Genomic DNA, 16912 nt, shown 5'->3' with positions numbered 1-16912 from the left:
GCCCGGAGCGCGGCGTGCCCTGCGCCACTGTGGGCCGTCTTTAATCCAGTTGTAATGATCCTTAATCTGTGTGACGCCCAGAGTATCTTCACCGAAAGCCGTCTGAATCTTCCGAATGGTTTCCACCTGGCTGTCTCTCACAGTTTCTGGAAAAATTTGATTCAGCGCTGCTCCAATTGCTCAGCCATTTTCCTGACAATGAAAATCCGACGAGGGGGCTGGACAAGTGCTCATTCAAAGCCTGCCCACAGGTGAATGACACAACCGACAGGCATGAAAAAACTCATGCATGTGCACGAAGGTTCAAGCTTGGCTGATGCAAGCGCACATGATTCAAATCCATATAGTTTTTTAAAAAAATAAAAAGGTCGGATAGTTTTCTAACAGACCTCGTACAATGCTGTGCTGTATCACAACTCAATGCAAACACTACAGAGGATCCATTACACACAATACTCATTGAAGACACAGTGTTCAGGGTGTGATGTTTTTTTTTTCATTTATTGAACTATACCACATACACACACACACACACACATCATTGTGCTGCATCATGTCGTCGAGATGGGTCAGGCCACAGCACCTCATCTACGTTGCAGGCATGATGGCGCGAGTTTGCCTTGCTCTCCCTCCTTGGCCTGCTTCTCTCCCTCCTTGGCCTGCTCTTCTCCCTCCTCTGACTCTAACTCCTGTTCCTCTGATTCTGCCTCTGTCCATTGTGGTACTGTATACATTTGGAACCTTCACATCATTTGCAACAAGTGTCTACAATTCTGAATCATTATGTTTAATGAATGAAGCCAGGTGTGTACATTGTGCTGACTGTGGCAAGCATTTTGCATCACTTGAGATTTAAATTGAGAATCTGAGCAGAGTTTTATGCAACTTGTGTTTTAGCAAGGCAAAATGTGTTTAGATTTGTGAGAAAAGGAGGACTGCGTTTTGTGAATTGTCTTCAGGTGAAATGTGTTTATGGTTTTGGCAAATGGGGTCTAGTTTTATTAAATGTGTTTACAGAACTGGTCATTTGGTTTAGTGAATTGGGTTTTGTGTTTTAGCAATTTAAATAAACTGTAAGTGTTAGTACTTTGTGGCAGAAAGACGTAAAAAGTACACCAAAGTATAAGTTTTAGTATTAAAGTATAAGTGTAAGTCTTAGTATTAATGTACTTACTTAGACTTTTGTTTATACTTTTCAGTATAAGCCAAGTATACTTCACTATACTATGCTTAAGTATATAAAATATAGTTTATAAAAAGTCACCTTCAAGTATACTTCCTCAATTTCAGTAAAAAATAAATATACTCATAGTACACTTGAATAAACTTATTTTTGCTAAGGGTTGGTGCAGTAGACTCATCCTTAGATGAAGATACACCTTTTGTAAAGGGTTTTATCACCTTAATGGGGTATGTAATGATGTGCTATTATAGTAAACAGTTGAGCTGATTTCATACATTGTTAATCTTTTACTGACTTTTATAATCTTTTACTGACTTTTATTCAGGTTTGGAGTTTCAGCTCCATCCAAAGATTTTCTATTGAGTTCAGGTCTGGAGACTGGCTTGGTCACTCCAGGACCTTGAAATGCTTCTGTCTATGTGTTTGGGGTCATTATCATGCTGGAAGACCCAGCCATGACCCATCTTCAAAGCTCTTACTGAATTAAGGAGGTTGTATGCCAAAATCTCACAATACATGACCCCATCCATCCTCCCTTCAATATGGTGCAGTCGACCTGTCCCCTTCGCAAAAAAGCATCCCCAAAAATGATGTTTCCACCCCCATGCTTCACGGTTGGAATGGTTTTCTTGGGGTTGTTCTCATCCTCTAAACATGGTACGTGGAGTTGATTCCAGAAAGCTCTATTCTGGTCTCATCTGACCACATGACCTTCTTCCATGCCTCCTCTGGATCATCCACATGGTCACTGGTGAACTTCAAACGGGCCTGGACATGTGTTGGCTTGAGCAGGGGGACCTTGCTGCCCTGCAGGATTTTAAACCATGACAGCATCATGTGTTACTAATGTAATCTTTGTGACTGTGGTCCCAGCTCTTTTCAGGTCATTGACCAGGTCCTCCTTTGTAGTTCTGAGCTTTCTTAGAATCATCCTTACCCCACAAAGTAAAATCTTGCATGGAATCCCAGACCGAGGGAGATTGACAGTCATCTTGTGTTTCTTCCAGTTTCTAATAAATAATCATAACAGCTGTTGTCTTCTCACCAAGCTGCTTGCCTGTTGTCCTGTAGCCCATCCCAACCTTGTGCAGGTCTACAGTTTTGTCCCTGGTGTCCTTAGACAGCTCTTTGGTCTTGGCCATTGTGGATAGGTTGGACTATGATTGATTGTGTGGACAGGTGTCTTTTATACAGGTAACGAGTTCAAACAGGTGCACTTAATACAGGTAAAGAGTTTCTTAAAGAAGAACTAACAGGTCTGCGAGAGCCAGAATTCTTGCTGGTTGGTAGGTGATCAAATACTTATTTCATGCAATAAAATGCAAATTAATTATTTAAAAATCAGACAATGTAATTTTTCAGAATTTTTTTTAGATTATGTCTCTCACAGTTGAAGTGTACCTACAATAAAGCTTACAGATCTCTCCATTCTTTGTAGGTGGCAGAACTTATAAAATGACAGTGGATGAAATACTTATTTGCCCCACTGTATATACACACACACACACACACACACACACACATATATATATATATATATATATATATATATATATATATATATATATATATATATATATAGTTGTGTTTAAGAATCTTATGAGCATTTTTATGTTACTTTTGTGCTGGTGGTTTTATTTTACTGTGTTCTGTTGTTTGTGTGATGACTCATTTTTATTCACTTATTTTTTGTTAGTTCTCTTAATTGGGCCACAGTGGAAAGAAACATTTCTTGCTTTTTTGTGTTACCCTGTATTTTATGTATTTAGTTGATACATTTCTGTATTATTTATGCATGTTTACATTTTATACGAATAAAAATCAATCAATTGTTAAAACTAACTTTGTCTGTTTTATAAATCACTTCATTTAAAAAAAATGTGATTTTTTTTTTTTTTTTGTGAAGCTTTTTCCCGCCTCTTTATTGCTGACAGTAGATACTACTTCCGGATTACCCGGAAGTGAGCACAATTCCCAAAGATGGCGGAGCAAGGTCCGATTGCCATAGCGATGCGGCTACGAAATCAGCTCCAGTCAGTCTACAAACTGGACCCGCTGAGGAACGAGGTGAGCGCTGGTGTTATTTGAGCTTGTTCACGCGTGGGTCGGGGGGCAGCAAGACGCTCGAGCGGCTCAGAGGCGGTTTTGAGGCCACAGATAGCACAGCTCTCCGCGGCGCTGATGTAAAGAAACCAGTGGCGCTTTTGCGCATGCGCACTCGGCCGTGTTGTTGCGCTGGAGCGGCGGCTGCTGCAAACGAGATCTGTGAGCCGTACACGAATTTAAAGGCTTTCAGTCGATTTTCAGCTGCTGCTGTTTGCTTTTCTGTTCGCGAACTGTGTATTTCACAGCTGTTCATTTAGCAATGAGCCTCCAAACTTTGGACATAGTCACTAAAATTGAACATAACAGCTGGATCCATCAGAACTCAAGTTATTGAACTGCGTTTCATCCCAAATTCCCCTGAAAACAAACTGTTAGTCTTTATGTCAACTTAAAATAAGTTTGAATTTGTGTTTGACATAGTTTTCCACAGCTTTACATGTACTTGTACATTACAAAATGCAGAAGTGTGCATGCGAACGGGTTAGTCTGTCCAAAATAGAACTGTGTAAACTAGAACTCAAACACAACTGCTGTCGTAGAAACAAAAAATGAGTTCTCCGCGCTTCTGTAAAGCACAAAAGTCCGGTGCAACCAGGTAGGACTGACTTGTAGAAAAAAAAAAAACAGCTGGTGCAACACAGAAGTAAGTGCTGAAAAGTTTATTCAGGTGCTAAAGACAGAAAAAGACTGACGTTTCGATTTGCAAATCACATCTTCATCAGAGTCGTGAAAATACCTGGATGGTGCAGCCTAAATACTAAGAGGAGCCAGGTGTCATGATTTGTAAAGGGGGTGTGAACCATCTGTCAATCAAGGCACTCACTCAATATATAATTAGTTCATAATCAGAGGCACACTATCCCAATTAAAAGAAGAACAAACATAAAATATCAGTAACCCAGAGGAAAAACAAAAACATAAATATTATTAAGTTCAATTCTGAAGTTAAGTTCAATTCTTCATTTAGACCAGAGGTCTCAAACCGGTTCCAGAAAGGGCAGAGAGGGTGCAGGTTTTCTGTGCAACCACCCACTCCAGCAGGTGATTTCACTGATTAACTGATTTCAACTTCTCAAAGTGATGTTAATCAGTGAAATCACCTGCTGGAGTGGGTGGTTGCACAGAAAACCTGCACCCTCTCAGCCCTTTCTGGAACCGGTTTGAGATCTCTGATTTAGACCAAACGGTTCCAAACTTTTCAGCACTTCTGTGTTGCACCAGCTGTTTTCCTTTTCTACAACTGCTATAGTCTTTTACATCTCCAACTTAAAAGAGCATATAAGGAGGAAAAATGGATTAAAATGCATTGATGCATGATTAAAAATGCATTTGATCAATCAGAAAATGCTACTTTTGTTTAGCCTATGCATAGACTGTTTTCCATTGGGTCCTGAATAAGACAGTTCAGCATCTCAGTCCATGCTGTGCATACCGGTGTCGTTGACTGAACTCCCCCTTCGCCTTCACTGCGCATGCGTCATTTCTGTGCGTCGGCCGCAGTTCACCTCGTTTCTGCTTAAAACTTCACTCCAGTCATCATTTATCTCAGTGACAGATATCTGAAACTTTTGTCATCATTGCAACAGAGCGCCACAGCACCGGAGACTGACGTGCTGCTGCACCTACGTCAATTTGGAGCGTCAGCAGCGACTCACTGATTTATCACCTTGTTTCTGCTTAAAACTGACTTTAGATCAATTTAAGAGGTTTTACTTTGTCATCTGATGGTTAATAATCACATTATTCCCTTTGATCGCTTTGGATGTAGAGAGTCAGTCTCAGACATGCTGCTGTGGTCTGAAATGACACATTGAAGGCAGTGCAGACCCATTTTTAGGGGGGGCTCTTCGGTCGGCAACACAGAGTTCACAACAACCCAAAACACACTGTAAGTGCCCACAGCGAACGGAGATATTGAAGATTTTGAGTGCTGGAAAGTCGCTGTTTTGAAAGAATTTTGCAAAAAATGGAGCTATAAAGCAGGTGGGAACTGGAAGAAAGAACTTGTGGCCCTATCTTTTGCATGCACACTACAAAATACCCCTTAGTATGAACTAAAGAATATGAACGGGAGACCTTTAAGAAAGAATATGTCTTTACTGACTGTTTACTTAACTGACAATTCCTGATCCATTATATCTGTCAGACAGTTTGGAAAATGAGACATCAGCAACAAGCGAATGCCCTCCCTGCATGTATGTAGAGTTAGTGAAAATCTCTTATGGAAAGATGAGCAAAATTTGCAACACACAGGCTTATTTCCCACAAACGCCTGGGGTTGACCATCTTGATGGGCAAACCTTCATTGTTATTAGTAAGAAAAGCGAGAGACAATGCGAGAACAGCTCAATTCATAATGAATTCAAAGCATTCTAAGAGCAATACAGTGGAAAAATCTCAAGCAAAGTATCGAGAAGCTCTAGAAAGGATTGCTTCAGCACATTATCTTGACAAGTTAACGTGCTGTACAGAGAAGGATTTTATTAAAAAAGAAAAGAAGACTTGAAAGTTCAGCTACAATGGGGGATTTTCAAGTTGCGATAGAACAGCGCCTACACGCATGTGTGATGACGTCACAACTCTATCCAGTTAGGAGACGCGGCTTTGTTCAACCAGAAGAACTGTCAAGAAACTTTCTGGTTGCTGTTTGGAATTGTGTGGAGGTATGAATAGCCTTTTGAATACGTGAATAACTGTCAGTCGCACAAAGAAATCAAATAATAGTGACATGTTCATTGCGCCCAGAATGTTGGTATTTTGGTTGTTGAACTTTCCTAGCAATTAATGTAAAGCCCCGGTCACACGGCACTAACAAAGGGCACTGAAGCCAAAACGAAACAAGAAATCTGGACTTACGTTGACTTTTGGAGACACTGTTTAGCTGGCGTCGAGCTTCGATCATTCAGCTGCTGCTTGAGGCGTCATAACAACCAGGAGTGAGTATTGACCCGGCGGGCGGGCACCTGCAGTTGAAGTTTGCTATTTGCCTGGCTGCTGTCTCTCTCTGGCCAGTGTGTGGGGTTCAGCAGATGTCCATCACTCTTCTGTTTGTTGCTCAGACTCGCAGACTGAGTGTTTCGCTTTTTAATTTTCACTTTTTTGGAGAACACACAAAGCTTCACAAACACAGTAACTGGCCCATAACAACCCATCAGTTAGCCATGAGGCATCATAACAAGCTGTTGTTTGTAAAGACGCCAAACACGTGAGCAAGAGGCTCTCTACATCAGAGATGCAAGCCTAGATTTGATCTGTTTTGTTTGAAGAAAACAAAAACTCTTCTCTACTCCACTATGCAGTGATGTAAGTTTTCTGGAAATTACCAGAATCGCATGGTGAACATTTCTGGGTTATTTTTGAGAGCATATGTCAGAATCCATTTGTTTAGTTCCATTCATTTCCATGGCCAACAGTTGGTGGCAGTAATGCGCCGTGTCGGTTTGCAAGCTGCCAATGATTTCCAAAGAAGAAGAAGGGTCATTTTGTTTGAGGAGTTTTTAAGTCATATTTTTTGGAACTGAGTGGTTGTTTTCCTAATGTTTACTTTGTTGTGGACATTAAAAGTTATGAGCTGTGTATTTCTTCCAGTAATGATATGTTAAGTGGAGCTAATGAATGACACTTCCAGCTGCTAAAAATGCTAACGCCATTAGCTTTCAGGCGAGAGTTTAACTTTTAGTCTGTCTGCGAGTCAAAACCACAAGATTAATGAGTTTGAGTATCGCACAAAACTTTTGTCTGAGGTGTCAGTGCAGGGTCTGTACTGTTTAGTATTTAATTTGACCTTTAAAAGCACACCTACAGTCAGACCATTTGGATTCAGCTGGAAGGGGATCTGATTAGATTGGACAGGTCATAGGTTACAAATTGTGGCATAACACTCAGAATGTCACTTGTTCTAGATCGTGGTTCTCAGTGTTTTCACGATAAGTATCAAGAAAATATTTGGCTTTCCAAGTACCACCATTACAACCGGAATTAAACGGAATTTGGCTCAATTTATTTTCAAATAAGGCAAAATCACAAGATACTTGCCTTAAGGCACTTCACTAGGCTAAGGTCGAACCTTACCTTACCATTGGAAACAGTGGCGAGGAAAAACTCTCTGGAAGAGTTAGTGTACAAAGAAACTAGGCTACCATCGAGTGAATTGCACATCTTGACTTGCCCGCTGCATTGTGGGATCTTGGTTACAACACAACAGCTCAAAATAGCAGAAAGCATATGGATTATGATGATTCAGTTTAACCTGAAGTTGACGGCTTAAAGCGTTTTTTCATTTGCCGTGGATCGCCTGTGACATCCAGGACTGTGTCTGGCAGTAAAGAAGAAATAATTTCTCTCACATATGATGCATCAGTCCAGAATCTGCAGTGCGTTTTGACAGAAGAGGAGGACAGAGCTGTTGTCAGAATGAGTACATGTCCTTGCAAACTAGATGGTGGATACCCGATGGGTATGGGTCATGTTCGGAGAAATATATTGCGAAATGATACTCAGGTTGGGTCGAGATCAGTTGTGTCAGCACAAAGACACTGAATGTACAGAACGTTTGTGAAATACTGTCATAGCTCTGCCTGTGAAACCTCAGCCACTCATAATTTATGCCATGTTATTGTTGTTATCGGTGTAATTTAATATACTTTTTTTGCCTTGGTGGATCATTAACAGGATTTATTTTTGTTGTGAGTAAATAAAAGGTCTATTCTGACCTGCTGCGTCCTTCCAGGCGGATTTATCATCACATCCTGACGGTAATTGTTGTCCACGTAGTTTTGGAAGACAACGTCTCAAAAAAATTTAAATCCTTATCGTGGAAATTGAATAAACAAAGAAGCATATGTTAAAAGCTTAAGAATAATTCATTGACACGCACCTGCATGTATTGACAATGGCGGACCTTGTTCATGTAACGCAATAAGCCTATACGCATGTGGGAGACTTTCCTCAATGTATAATTGCTCTCTTTCACATTTGTCTGTACAGAAATGGATTTGAAGCTCGGTATCTGAAGCGTGTATTAGCAGAGTCTGACACTTATGAAGCATTGCTTCATTTTGCTTCACTTACAAAGCAGAACCCATAACTCTATGGCTGAGCCATAGATATATATTTCTATAGTATAATTCTCTGGGCCAAGCCATATTCTTATGAAGCATTGCTTCGCTTTCAGCAGAGAGCGGTGTCAGATCAGTTTTGTTTGTTGAAGTGTTTAAATCCTTCATTATGAAGAGTCTGCTCTGTTAGTTTGTATTAATTCAGTGAAAAGTTGAATTAGCCTTAACCTTATTTGAAATAAAGCAGCTGACTTAATTATACCATAAAAAATGTGTTGGTTTCATTGACTCTGTGTGCCACCAGAGGCAGCCTGCGTACCACAGTTTGACAACTATGCTTCTAGATGACTAATCTGGGACAGAAATGAGACACCACATATTTGATGGATTTTTTTTTTTTTTTTTCCCTCCTGATGAATCTGATCATTGCACCATCGTCTGTGAACATGAGCTGAAAATCTATGGCGTGATTTCAGCTTGAGTCTCCTACGTGCCTTCCAGCAAATGCTAGCTGAAGTTTCATGTCTTCTTTTTAAGAAAATCTGTTCCCCTCCACCATGAAACTGTGTAACAGATAATGCAGTTAGCTTTGGCTTGAACAGGCTTCATCTGGAGGAGTGGACAAATATTCAGTGAGAAAAGGCAGCGATAAAAATAATACATTTTCCATTTGAAGAATTAATTTTACATTGATTTGTAGACTTTTCTTTTAAACCAACGCCACTGTCTTTCTTTGCAGGAGGAGGTGAAGTTGAAGATAAAGGACCTAAATGAACACATTGTTTGCTATCTTTGTGCGGGGTACTTCATCGACGCTACAACAATTACAGAATGTTTGCACACCTGTGAGTTTTAACAAAACAGTCCGGCATAATATTCTGTTGCCGTGGTATTCATTTGTTCTGAAAAAGTCTTTGTCGTTTACCACAAACATGCATGTGCACAATCATCTGGTCCTTCTCTCTGCTTTTTGTGCAGTCTGCAAAAGCTGTATTGTGAAATACCTGCAAACGAGCAAGTACTGTCCAATGTGCAACATCAAAATACACGAAACGCAGCCTTTACTCAACCTCAAACTGGACCGAGTGATGCAGGACATTGTCTACAAACTGGTGCCTGGACTACAAGAAAGTATGTGGAAAATTAGCGCCCTCTACAGCGAAAGGGCCGATAATGGCTGCTGTGTGGGTGTTTGGTGAATGTTAGTTGTAAAATCACCGCTGTTAAGTGGGTTATTCTTAAGATATTGCTTAGATGTGTTTTTGTGTGTGCAAAATTATGTTTGCATGTTGCTTATATTTTCCATGTTTTCATTTTGCAGGTGAAGACAAAAGAATAAAAGAATTTTATCAGTCACGGGGGTTAGAAAGAGTCATCCAACCTGCTGGAGATGGTAAGTGTCCACTTTGAAGTGGAGACATTAGACGGGTTCTGTGGCAGCTTTCCTGTTGCATTGTCTGAGTTTCACTGCTTGTTCAGCCAGGAGCCACTTTCACTAAACACAACATTTTTGATTGGTTATATTGGATAAATTAAACTTGAGTAGCTAAATAAATGTGCGTTTCCTCTTGCCTTGTTTCAGATGTGTGGTGCACGTTTTTAAAAGTACATTTGCGCTCTCCTTCACTCGTACCTAGGGATGGGTATTGATAAAACTTTATCAATACCATTATTGATTACGCTTATCAATCCGATTCCTTATCGATTCCCTTATCGATGCCTCTTGTGAATTTTCTGTGTAGTAAAAGTAGGCTTTACAGGTTTTCTACGTCAACAACAAGTAAATAAATAAGAAATTGGTCACTGGATCCTTAAACTCTGGACATAAATAAACTCTACATGGTGGATCCTTGATCTCTGGCCATAAATAGACAGAAAAAGCATTTCCTTTCAGACATTGGCATGAATGTCTTTCCATACACCTGAGCTGAGCTCTTGCAGTCGACTGTTGCTGCATGTCAGGATGTAATTCATAAAGAAGGGAGGATGTCTCATTTTGGGAGGGAAAAACTTTTAGTTGATTTGTAGTTTATTGTCTCTATTACAGCATTTGGAAAGAGGTGTCATTTTATTTAACGTGGAAGTTCGTTTTGAAGTTATTAATTCTGACCGGACTCTGTCTCAGCAGAGAGCCGCGCAGTGTTTGGAGGTGTGTCAACGGAACGGAGGACAATTCTTGTTTCTTGACTGCAACAAGACAAGAGTCCCAGTTAGTGACTTTAATCCACACAAAAGTGACTCATGATTGACATATTTTAATGGCTTTGAGAGGGGTTAAGAAGCGGACTTGCCGCTTCTGAGGAGCAGCGAATCAAAGAACCAACGAGCCAGCAGATCAAAGCACTGCTTCATTGGTTCAAGCTTCAAAGTGGAGTCACGCTGCAGAAGGGGTTGATTACGGAGCCACTGCAGGGTCTGTAATCAATGTAGAGAAATGATCATTTTCCTGACAAACACCCTCAAAAACAACGGACACTCTAAAGGACCGATAAGGGAATTGTTAAGCAAAAAAGCTATTGATGTCGGTGGATCGAATCAATTCTTAACGATACCCAAAAAGAACCGATTCTCGATACCCAAGTACCCAACCCTACTCGTACCTCACTTTTGCTCTGTTTCACACGTGTGGTGCTGACAACAGTACTCTGTCAGTCAGCGCTGCACATTGGTGCTGCTGTGATTTGTATTTTTAAAAACACACATGGACAAAAATATTATATAGTGCTTCTCCACCTGAATCAAAAGCACAAAGCGCTTTACAGCAATGCCTTGCATTCACCATCCACACACACTCGCACACCAACGTCAGGATGCTGCTATACAAGGGCCCGTCGTGATTTTCTGGCCAATGGGGGTTTGAACAGAGTGCCCTCTGCTCTCAAGCCCACTGCTTAACCACTAGACCATATAAATCATGTAAAACGATATTTTGGAAAATCTAACTATTGGATCAGTGCTTGGTGTCGGCAGACAATCCAAGTTAAATTACTCTGACCATTGGCAAAAACATCAACATCCTGTTTATTTATTTTTCCAAGCTTGGAATCCTGAGAAAATTCTGACCACAGCCTTAAAGCATGCCTTTTTCAAAACCCTGTCACTGTTGCTTTGCACCCATTTAGAAACTGTCATGTCTACAACATATACCGTAGCCACTTCCAATCACTGTACATTTAATATGAGGGATTTTATGGATATGGCCAAAAAAAAAAAAAAAAGTGTTCGTAAATTCCACTGACCTGAGTGGAGCTCAGTAAATCCCACATAATCCTGTATATTCTCTCGCTCTCTCTCCGTCTTGATTCTAAGTAGTCTAGATATACAGAATACACCTCAAAGCTCCTATGTGGCTTATTTCATATTAGTTTTCTTGTCTGGGCAGACCACTTTACCTCAACCTTTCCCATCAGTTATGTGGTATTTTATTATTTTTTGTAGGAGTTTAATTTGGAAATTTAAAGCTGATTTTTCTTCTTACTAGATGCTGTACCTGATGCTGCAGGTTTACCGTATACAAGCTTTGACCATTCAAAAGCCCATTTCTACAGATATGATGAGCAGGTTTCGCTTTGCTTAGAAAGACTAAGGTAAGACTCTTTCAATATTTTTCACTTAATCACCACATATGATGCCATGATTACATGAGGCATTTGTCAAAAACAAACAGATTGTCCATATCTATAAGACCCTCATAATTACCCTTAAACCTTTGTTCTACATGTGAAAACTGCCTTTTGAAATTGGGGTTCAATGTGTGAAATTAAACATTCAGTGTTGCCTTTCAACTGTAGGATTTAATAAATTGTAATTTTGCAACAGTGCATTTTTACCTGAATTTGAAGCACTTTGAGCTGATTATTACAGCTGAGGGTTTTCTGTTTTGTGTGTTCAGTTCATCGCTTGCGGGGAAAGATAAGACAAAACTTACACTCCAGGTAAGAACATAAGCCACTAACCTCAACTATATACAGTTGAGCTCAAAAGTTTACATACCCTGGCGGAATTTTAGTTTTTTGGCCATTTTTCAGAGAATATGAATGACAACACAAAAACTTTTTTTCACTCATGGTTAATGGTTGAGTGAAGCCATTTATTGTCAAACAACTATGTTTCTTTTTAAATCAGAATGACAAGAGAACTACCCAAATGACCCTGATCCAAAGTTTACATACCCCTGTTGTTAATACTGTGTGTTGCCCCTTTTAACATCAATGACAGCTTGGAGTCTTTTGTGGTAGTTGTGGACGAGGCTCTCTGATGGTAATGCTGCCACCGAATATGTCTTGGACTTTATATCAATTACAAAGAAATACAATATGGCACTCTATGGTAAATCTGCATGGAGTAGACAGTTCTCAAAAACTGACTGTGCAAGAAGGAGAAGAGTGAGGAAAGCCACCACGACACCCAGACAACCCAGGAGAAGTTATGGGCTTATGTGGCTGTGATTGGAGAAATTGTGCACAGTGCAAGCTTTGCATTTTGCATCACTACTCTCAGCTTCATAGTGGAGTAGAGCAGAGAAGGATTTTTTTTTTCACCAAAACAGATCATATCCAGGCTTGCATCTCAGATGTACCTTCTGCCAATTTGTAGCTAAACTTTCAGGTCTTCTTTTTAAGAAAATCCTCCTCTGTACCACTTCATCATGAAGATGGATAACTGGTGATACAAAATCCAAAGCTTGCACTGTGCACAATTTCTCCAGTCACAGCCACGTAAACCTATAACTTCTTCTGGGTTGTCTTGGTGGCTTTCCTCACTCTTCTACTTCTTGCACAGTCACTCAGTTTTTGAGAACTGTCTACTCCATGCAGATTTACCATAGAGTGCCATATTGTTTGTATTTCTTTGTAATTGATGTAAATAAAGTCCGAAACATATTCAGTGGCAGCTTCACCATCAGAGAGCCTCGTCCACAACTACCACAAAAGACTCCAAGCTGTCATTGATGTTAAAGGGGCCAATACATGTTATTAAGAACAGGGGTATGTAAACGTTTGATCAGGGTCATATGGGGAGTTTGTGTTGTCATTATGATTTAAAAAGAGTAAACCTGTTGTTTGACGGTAAATGGCTTCACTCAACCACTAACCATGAGTGAAAAAAAGTTTTTGTGTTATCATTCATATTCTCTGAAAAATGGCCAAAATAACAAAAATTCTGCCAGGGTATGTAAACTTTTGAGCTCAACTGTACGTTTGTGCTGTGAAAACGTGTCTCCCAGTCTGTTTTTGAACCTTTAACAAGTACTTTTCTGTTGCTAATTATTAAGCAGATATATAAAGCAGCATCATAATTGTCCACTTACTCATCCAAACACAAACACACATACACTAGTCAGACATGAACTCCTTGGTAGTTTCCTTAACAGAGCACCTTCAGCACTTTCATACCATATTTTCCAGAGCATAAGTTGCACATCTTTTTTTTTGCTATATGTGGAACTCACTTTGTAACACAGCATTTCCCTGAGGAAGTTTAACAACTAACAGGAACTCTGTAGCACATGTGCGCACCACAGCCTGTGCTGTTACTTAACATAGGGACTTTTAAATTTCACAAATGAGCAATAAATGTGTGTTGGGCAACATATTGGATGTTATTTGACACAGTTTGAGCAAAAGATGGCAAAAAAGACACCTAAATCTCTGCAGTAGCCTGACGTGCATAAATGAATAAATAAGAAAATGAGAGATTCCTTAATGGAACATGATTAAATCTAGATATAATGTAAAACAACTCAAACAATACTTTGAAATGGTCCAAAACTCCCAAATAATCCCAGTGTGACGTGACAAAGAAACATGTTTTGTTGGAGTATCACTATAACTGTAGTGTGACAGTTGGCTTCATTTGAAATATTACAGCACTGAGCGCCTCAAATAGAACATGATCCTGACCCATTTAGTTGGACTGAAACCCAACCCAGCTCCTTTCTTGCATTAATTACTGGCTCATCCAAAACCAAGTGATGGCCATAAAATACTTAAGAAAATCACACAGCAAACACCACAATATCACAGCTTGTTACATGTGTTTTAGTATTTTATGGGGTGGATCAAAACCTGCTTTAATGTTGCCATTCTCTAAATGCAGAATTTACTGTGTTCTCTTAATAAAAAGAATATCATGAAAAAGCTGCTGGAGTAATAAGTGCTAATTGTAATACAACACAATTTGATGTGACCCAAGAACAAAGTTCTAATTGCGGCACTGATGCTGTAGTTTTATTACTTGTTCCATTCAGTTTATATCATCTCAGTTTTGTGTACATGATGGAACATGTTGTCATTTCAGCTGAGGTAAACTGGAAAAAAAATACGCTGGATCTTGGATTTTATTTATTTAGAAAGTTGAGACATACTCTTTAGATGAGATATATATTTTGAACAAAGATGATTTCAGGGGAAATTTGGAGAACTGCTCCTGTGGAAACACCAGTTGATCCAGCAGAGGGCGTTCTTGTCCTTTTGTTTTGTGTTTTACATAGATGTGTTGGTATTACTAACTCTGAATGAGCTGTACGTATGTTTCATGTGTCTTGGAGCTGAGGTTTGACACTGTCTTTGCTTTGTCTCTGCAGCAGAAGTTTGTTCGCTGTTCTGTTCGAGCGGAGGTCAGACACTTACGGAAAGTCCTGTGTCACAGGTTAAACGTGGAAAAACACCAGGTCACTAACTAGTCCTCTGTGCTTGTATAAAGTTAGACACTGTGATTCAGTTCCCTTCGCGTGAAACCTTTCCCAGAAAGGAGTCTTGAGGGTGCCATGTTTTATAATCCACACGTGAAAACTGGGATTGAAACAAATTTTTAGTCTTTTACTAACAGCAAATGGGTGTTGCCCATGATAATAATGATGATAATAATAATAATAATGTAATTAGATTTCTTACCTGCGTTGTCTCTGTTGATGCTTATAGGTCCAGATGTTGTTCAATAATGAGTCGCTGCCTGATCACATGACCATGAAACGGTTATGGCTTTCACACTGGTTTGGCAAGGTACAGTCTGTTGTTAATATTCGTGTTGTTGAAAAATTAAAAGTTCATTGAAGATTACTTGATTAAAAAATTCATAATTTTGTTGGATAATTTTTAAAGAATTGTTATGAAATTGAGTTTATGTTTAGAGTCAACATGTTAAGTTTCACCGTTTTGATTTTTAATAATTAAACTAATGTATGAGAAGTTTACAATATTGTAAATGTTTTAAAGATAAATTCCTTTTTTTTTTCCACCTTTAGGCACAACCGTTAGTCCTTCACTACACCATTAAGGACAAAAGGACCAGATAGTGTTCAGTCTGAGGACAGCTGTACATATTTTGTATAATGCATATTCTATTTTAATAGTGTTTGTGTACATATACTTATTTTCCTTGTTTTTTGTATTTTTGAAAATTAAATTTTAATGGGAAACACAATTGTTTGTATTAATTACACTATGTGTATTTTAGCATATCAGATGAAAACCTCTCAATAGAAAAAGAACTAAACAGTCTCCACATTGCAACTGTTTGCTAATGCTAGTATGCTCATAACATGTTATAATGACAGCAATATAAACATCACGGAAAACTGCAAACCAATCAGGGTGCAGATGCACCACAACCAAAAGGGATGGGAATTGATAAGATTATACCCATCAATTCTATCAGTCTGTTCGATTGTCATATTGGTTTTTGATCAGTCTGGAAAAATGTAGGCCTGCTCAGGTTTTCAGTGTTATCGATTGACAAAAGGAATTGATTATGTCTGAGGAGTTAAAAATTTTGAACTGGTTCTTGATTAACATCCTCAAGAGCCAACCAAATGTATTCTGAAAATACTTAATGAAGACCTAAAACCTTGATTCCAGTGGCTAAATACACGTTCCTCAGGGCCAAGAAATCCAATGGCACTTGTGACATGAGCAAAGTCAGACATGGTCACCCATAAATGTCACTTTACCGGCATACACATTTTTGCATTTGACAGCACTGGATCCCTTGGTCCTGGAAAATGTGTATTTAGTCACTGGAATCAAAATCCGAGGTCATCTAGAAGCTGAGATATTGGGGAGCAGCTCCAATTTTAAGCTACCATTTATACAAACCCAAGATGGCTGTCATGGTGGTTTCCAAAAAAAATGGAATCACCCATCTTCTGAGTGGCTGTTGTATGCACTTTTCAAAAAGTATAGTTTTGCAAAACTACAGAAAATTCAAACAAAAGTTTGGACCTGAACCTGACCATTCTCTTAAGTGTTATTCCATTGTTTTACACTTCACAGCATATTTTGTAAAATGTCCCACCCCCAAATAGTGAGAACATACAGGAGTGACAATGCATCCAGAAAGTATTAACAGCGCTTCACTTTTTCCGCACTTTATCTTACAGTCTTATTCCGAAATGGAGTAAATTTGTTTTTCCCTTTAAAATTCGACTCAACACCCCATAATGACATGAAAAAGTTTTTTGAAATCTTTGCAAATTTATATATATACGTATATATGTGTGTGTATATATATATGTATATATGTGTGTGTATATATATATATGTATATATGTGTGTGTATATATATA

General features: G+C 39.1%; 1 protein-coding gene across 2 annotated transcripts; it reads left to right on the top strand.

Annotated features, from left to right (window-relative positions):
• Window positions 1-3138: 3138 nt before the first annotated feature.
• Window positions 3139-15771, top strand: pcgf1 (polycomb group ring finger 1). Of its 2 annotated transcripts, none has more exons than XM_034181320.1 (9): window positions 3139-3250; window positions 9086-9191; window positions 9325-9477; window positions 9668-9739; window positions 11828-11933; window positions 12239-12281; window positions 14933-15019; window positions 15270-15350; window positions 15593-15771. In XM_034181320.1, the coding sequence occupies exons 1-9, from the start codon at window positions 3164-3166 to the stop codon at window positions 15641-15643; spliced, it is 786 nt and encodes a 261-aa protein (XP_034037211.1). In that variant the 5' UTR covers window positions 3139-3163; the 3' UTR covers window positions 15644-15771. The 2 variants fall into 2 exon arrangements, with proteins under 2 accessions (XP_034037211.1, XP_034037212.1); XM_034181321.1 differs by having other exon boundaries at window positions 3140-3250; window positions 14936-15019.
• The last annotated feature ends 1141 nt before the right edge of the window (window positions 15772-16912 follow it).

This window comes from Thalassophryne amazonica, chromosome 11 (genome assembly GCF_902500255.1).
Source record: "Thalassophryne amazonica chromosome 11, fThaAma1.1, whole genome shotgun sequence".
NCBI lineage: Eukaryota > Metazoa > Chordata > Actinopteri > Batrachoidiformes > Batrachoididae > Thalassophryne > Thalassophryne amazonica.
This window is presented reverse-complemented; position numbering and strand designations above follow the sequence as displayed.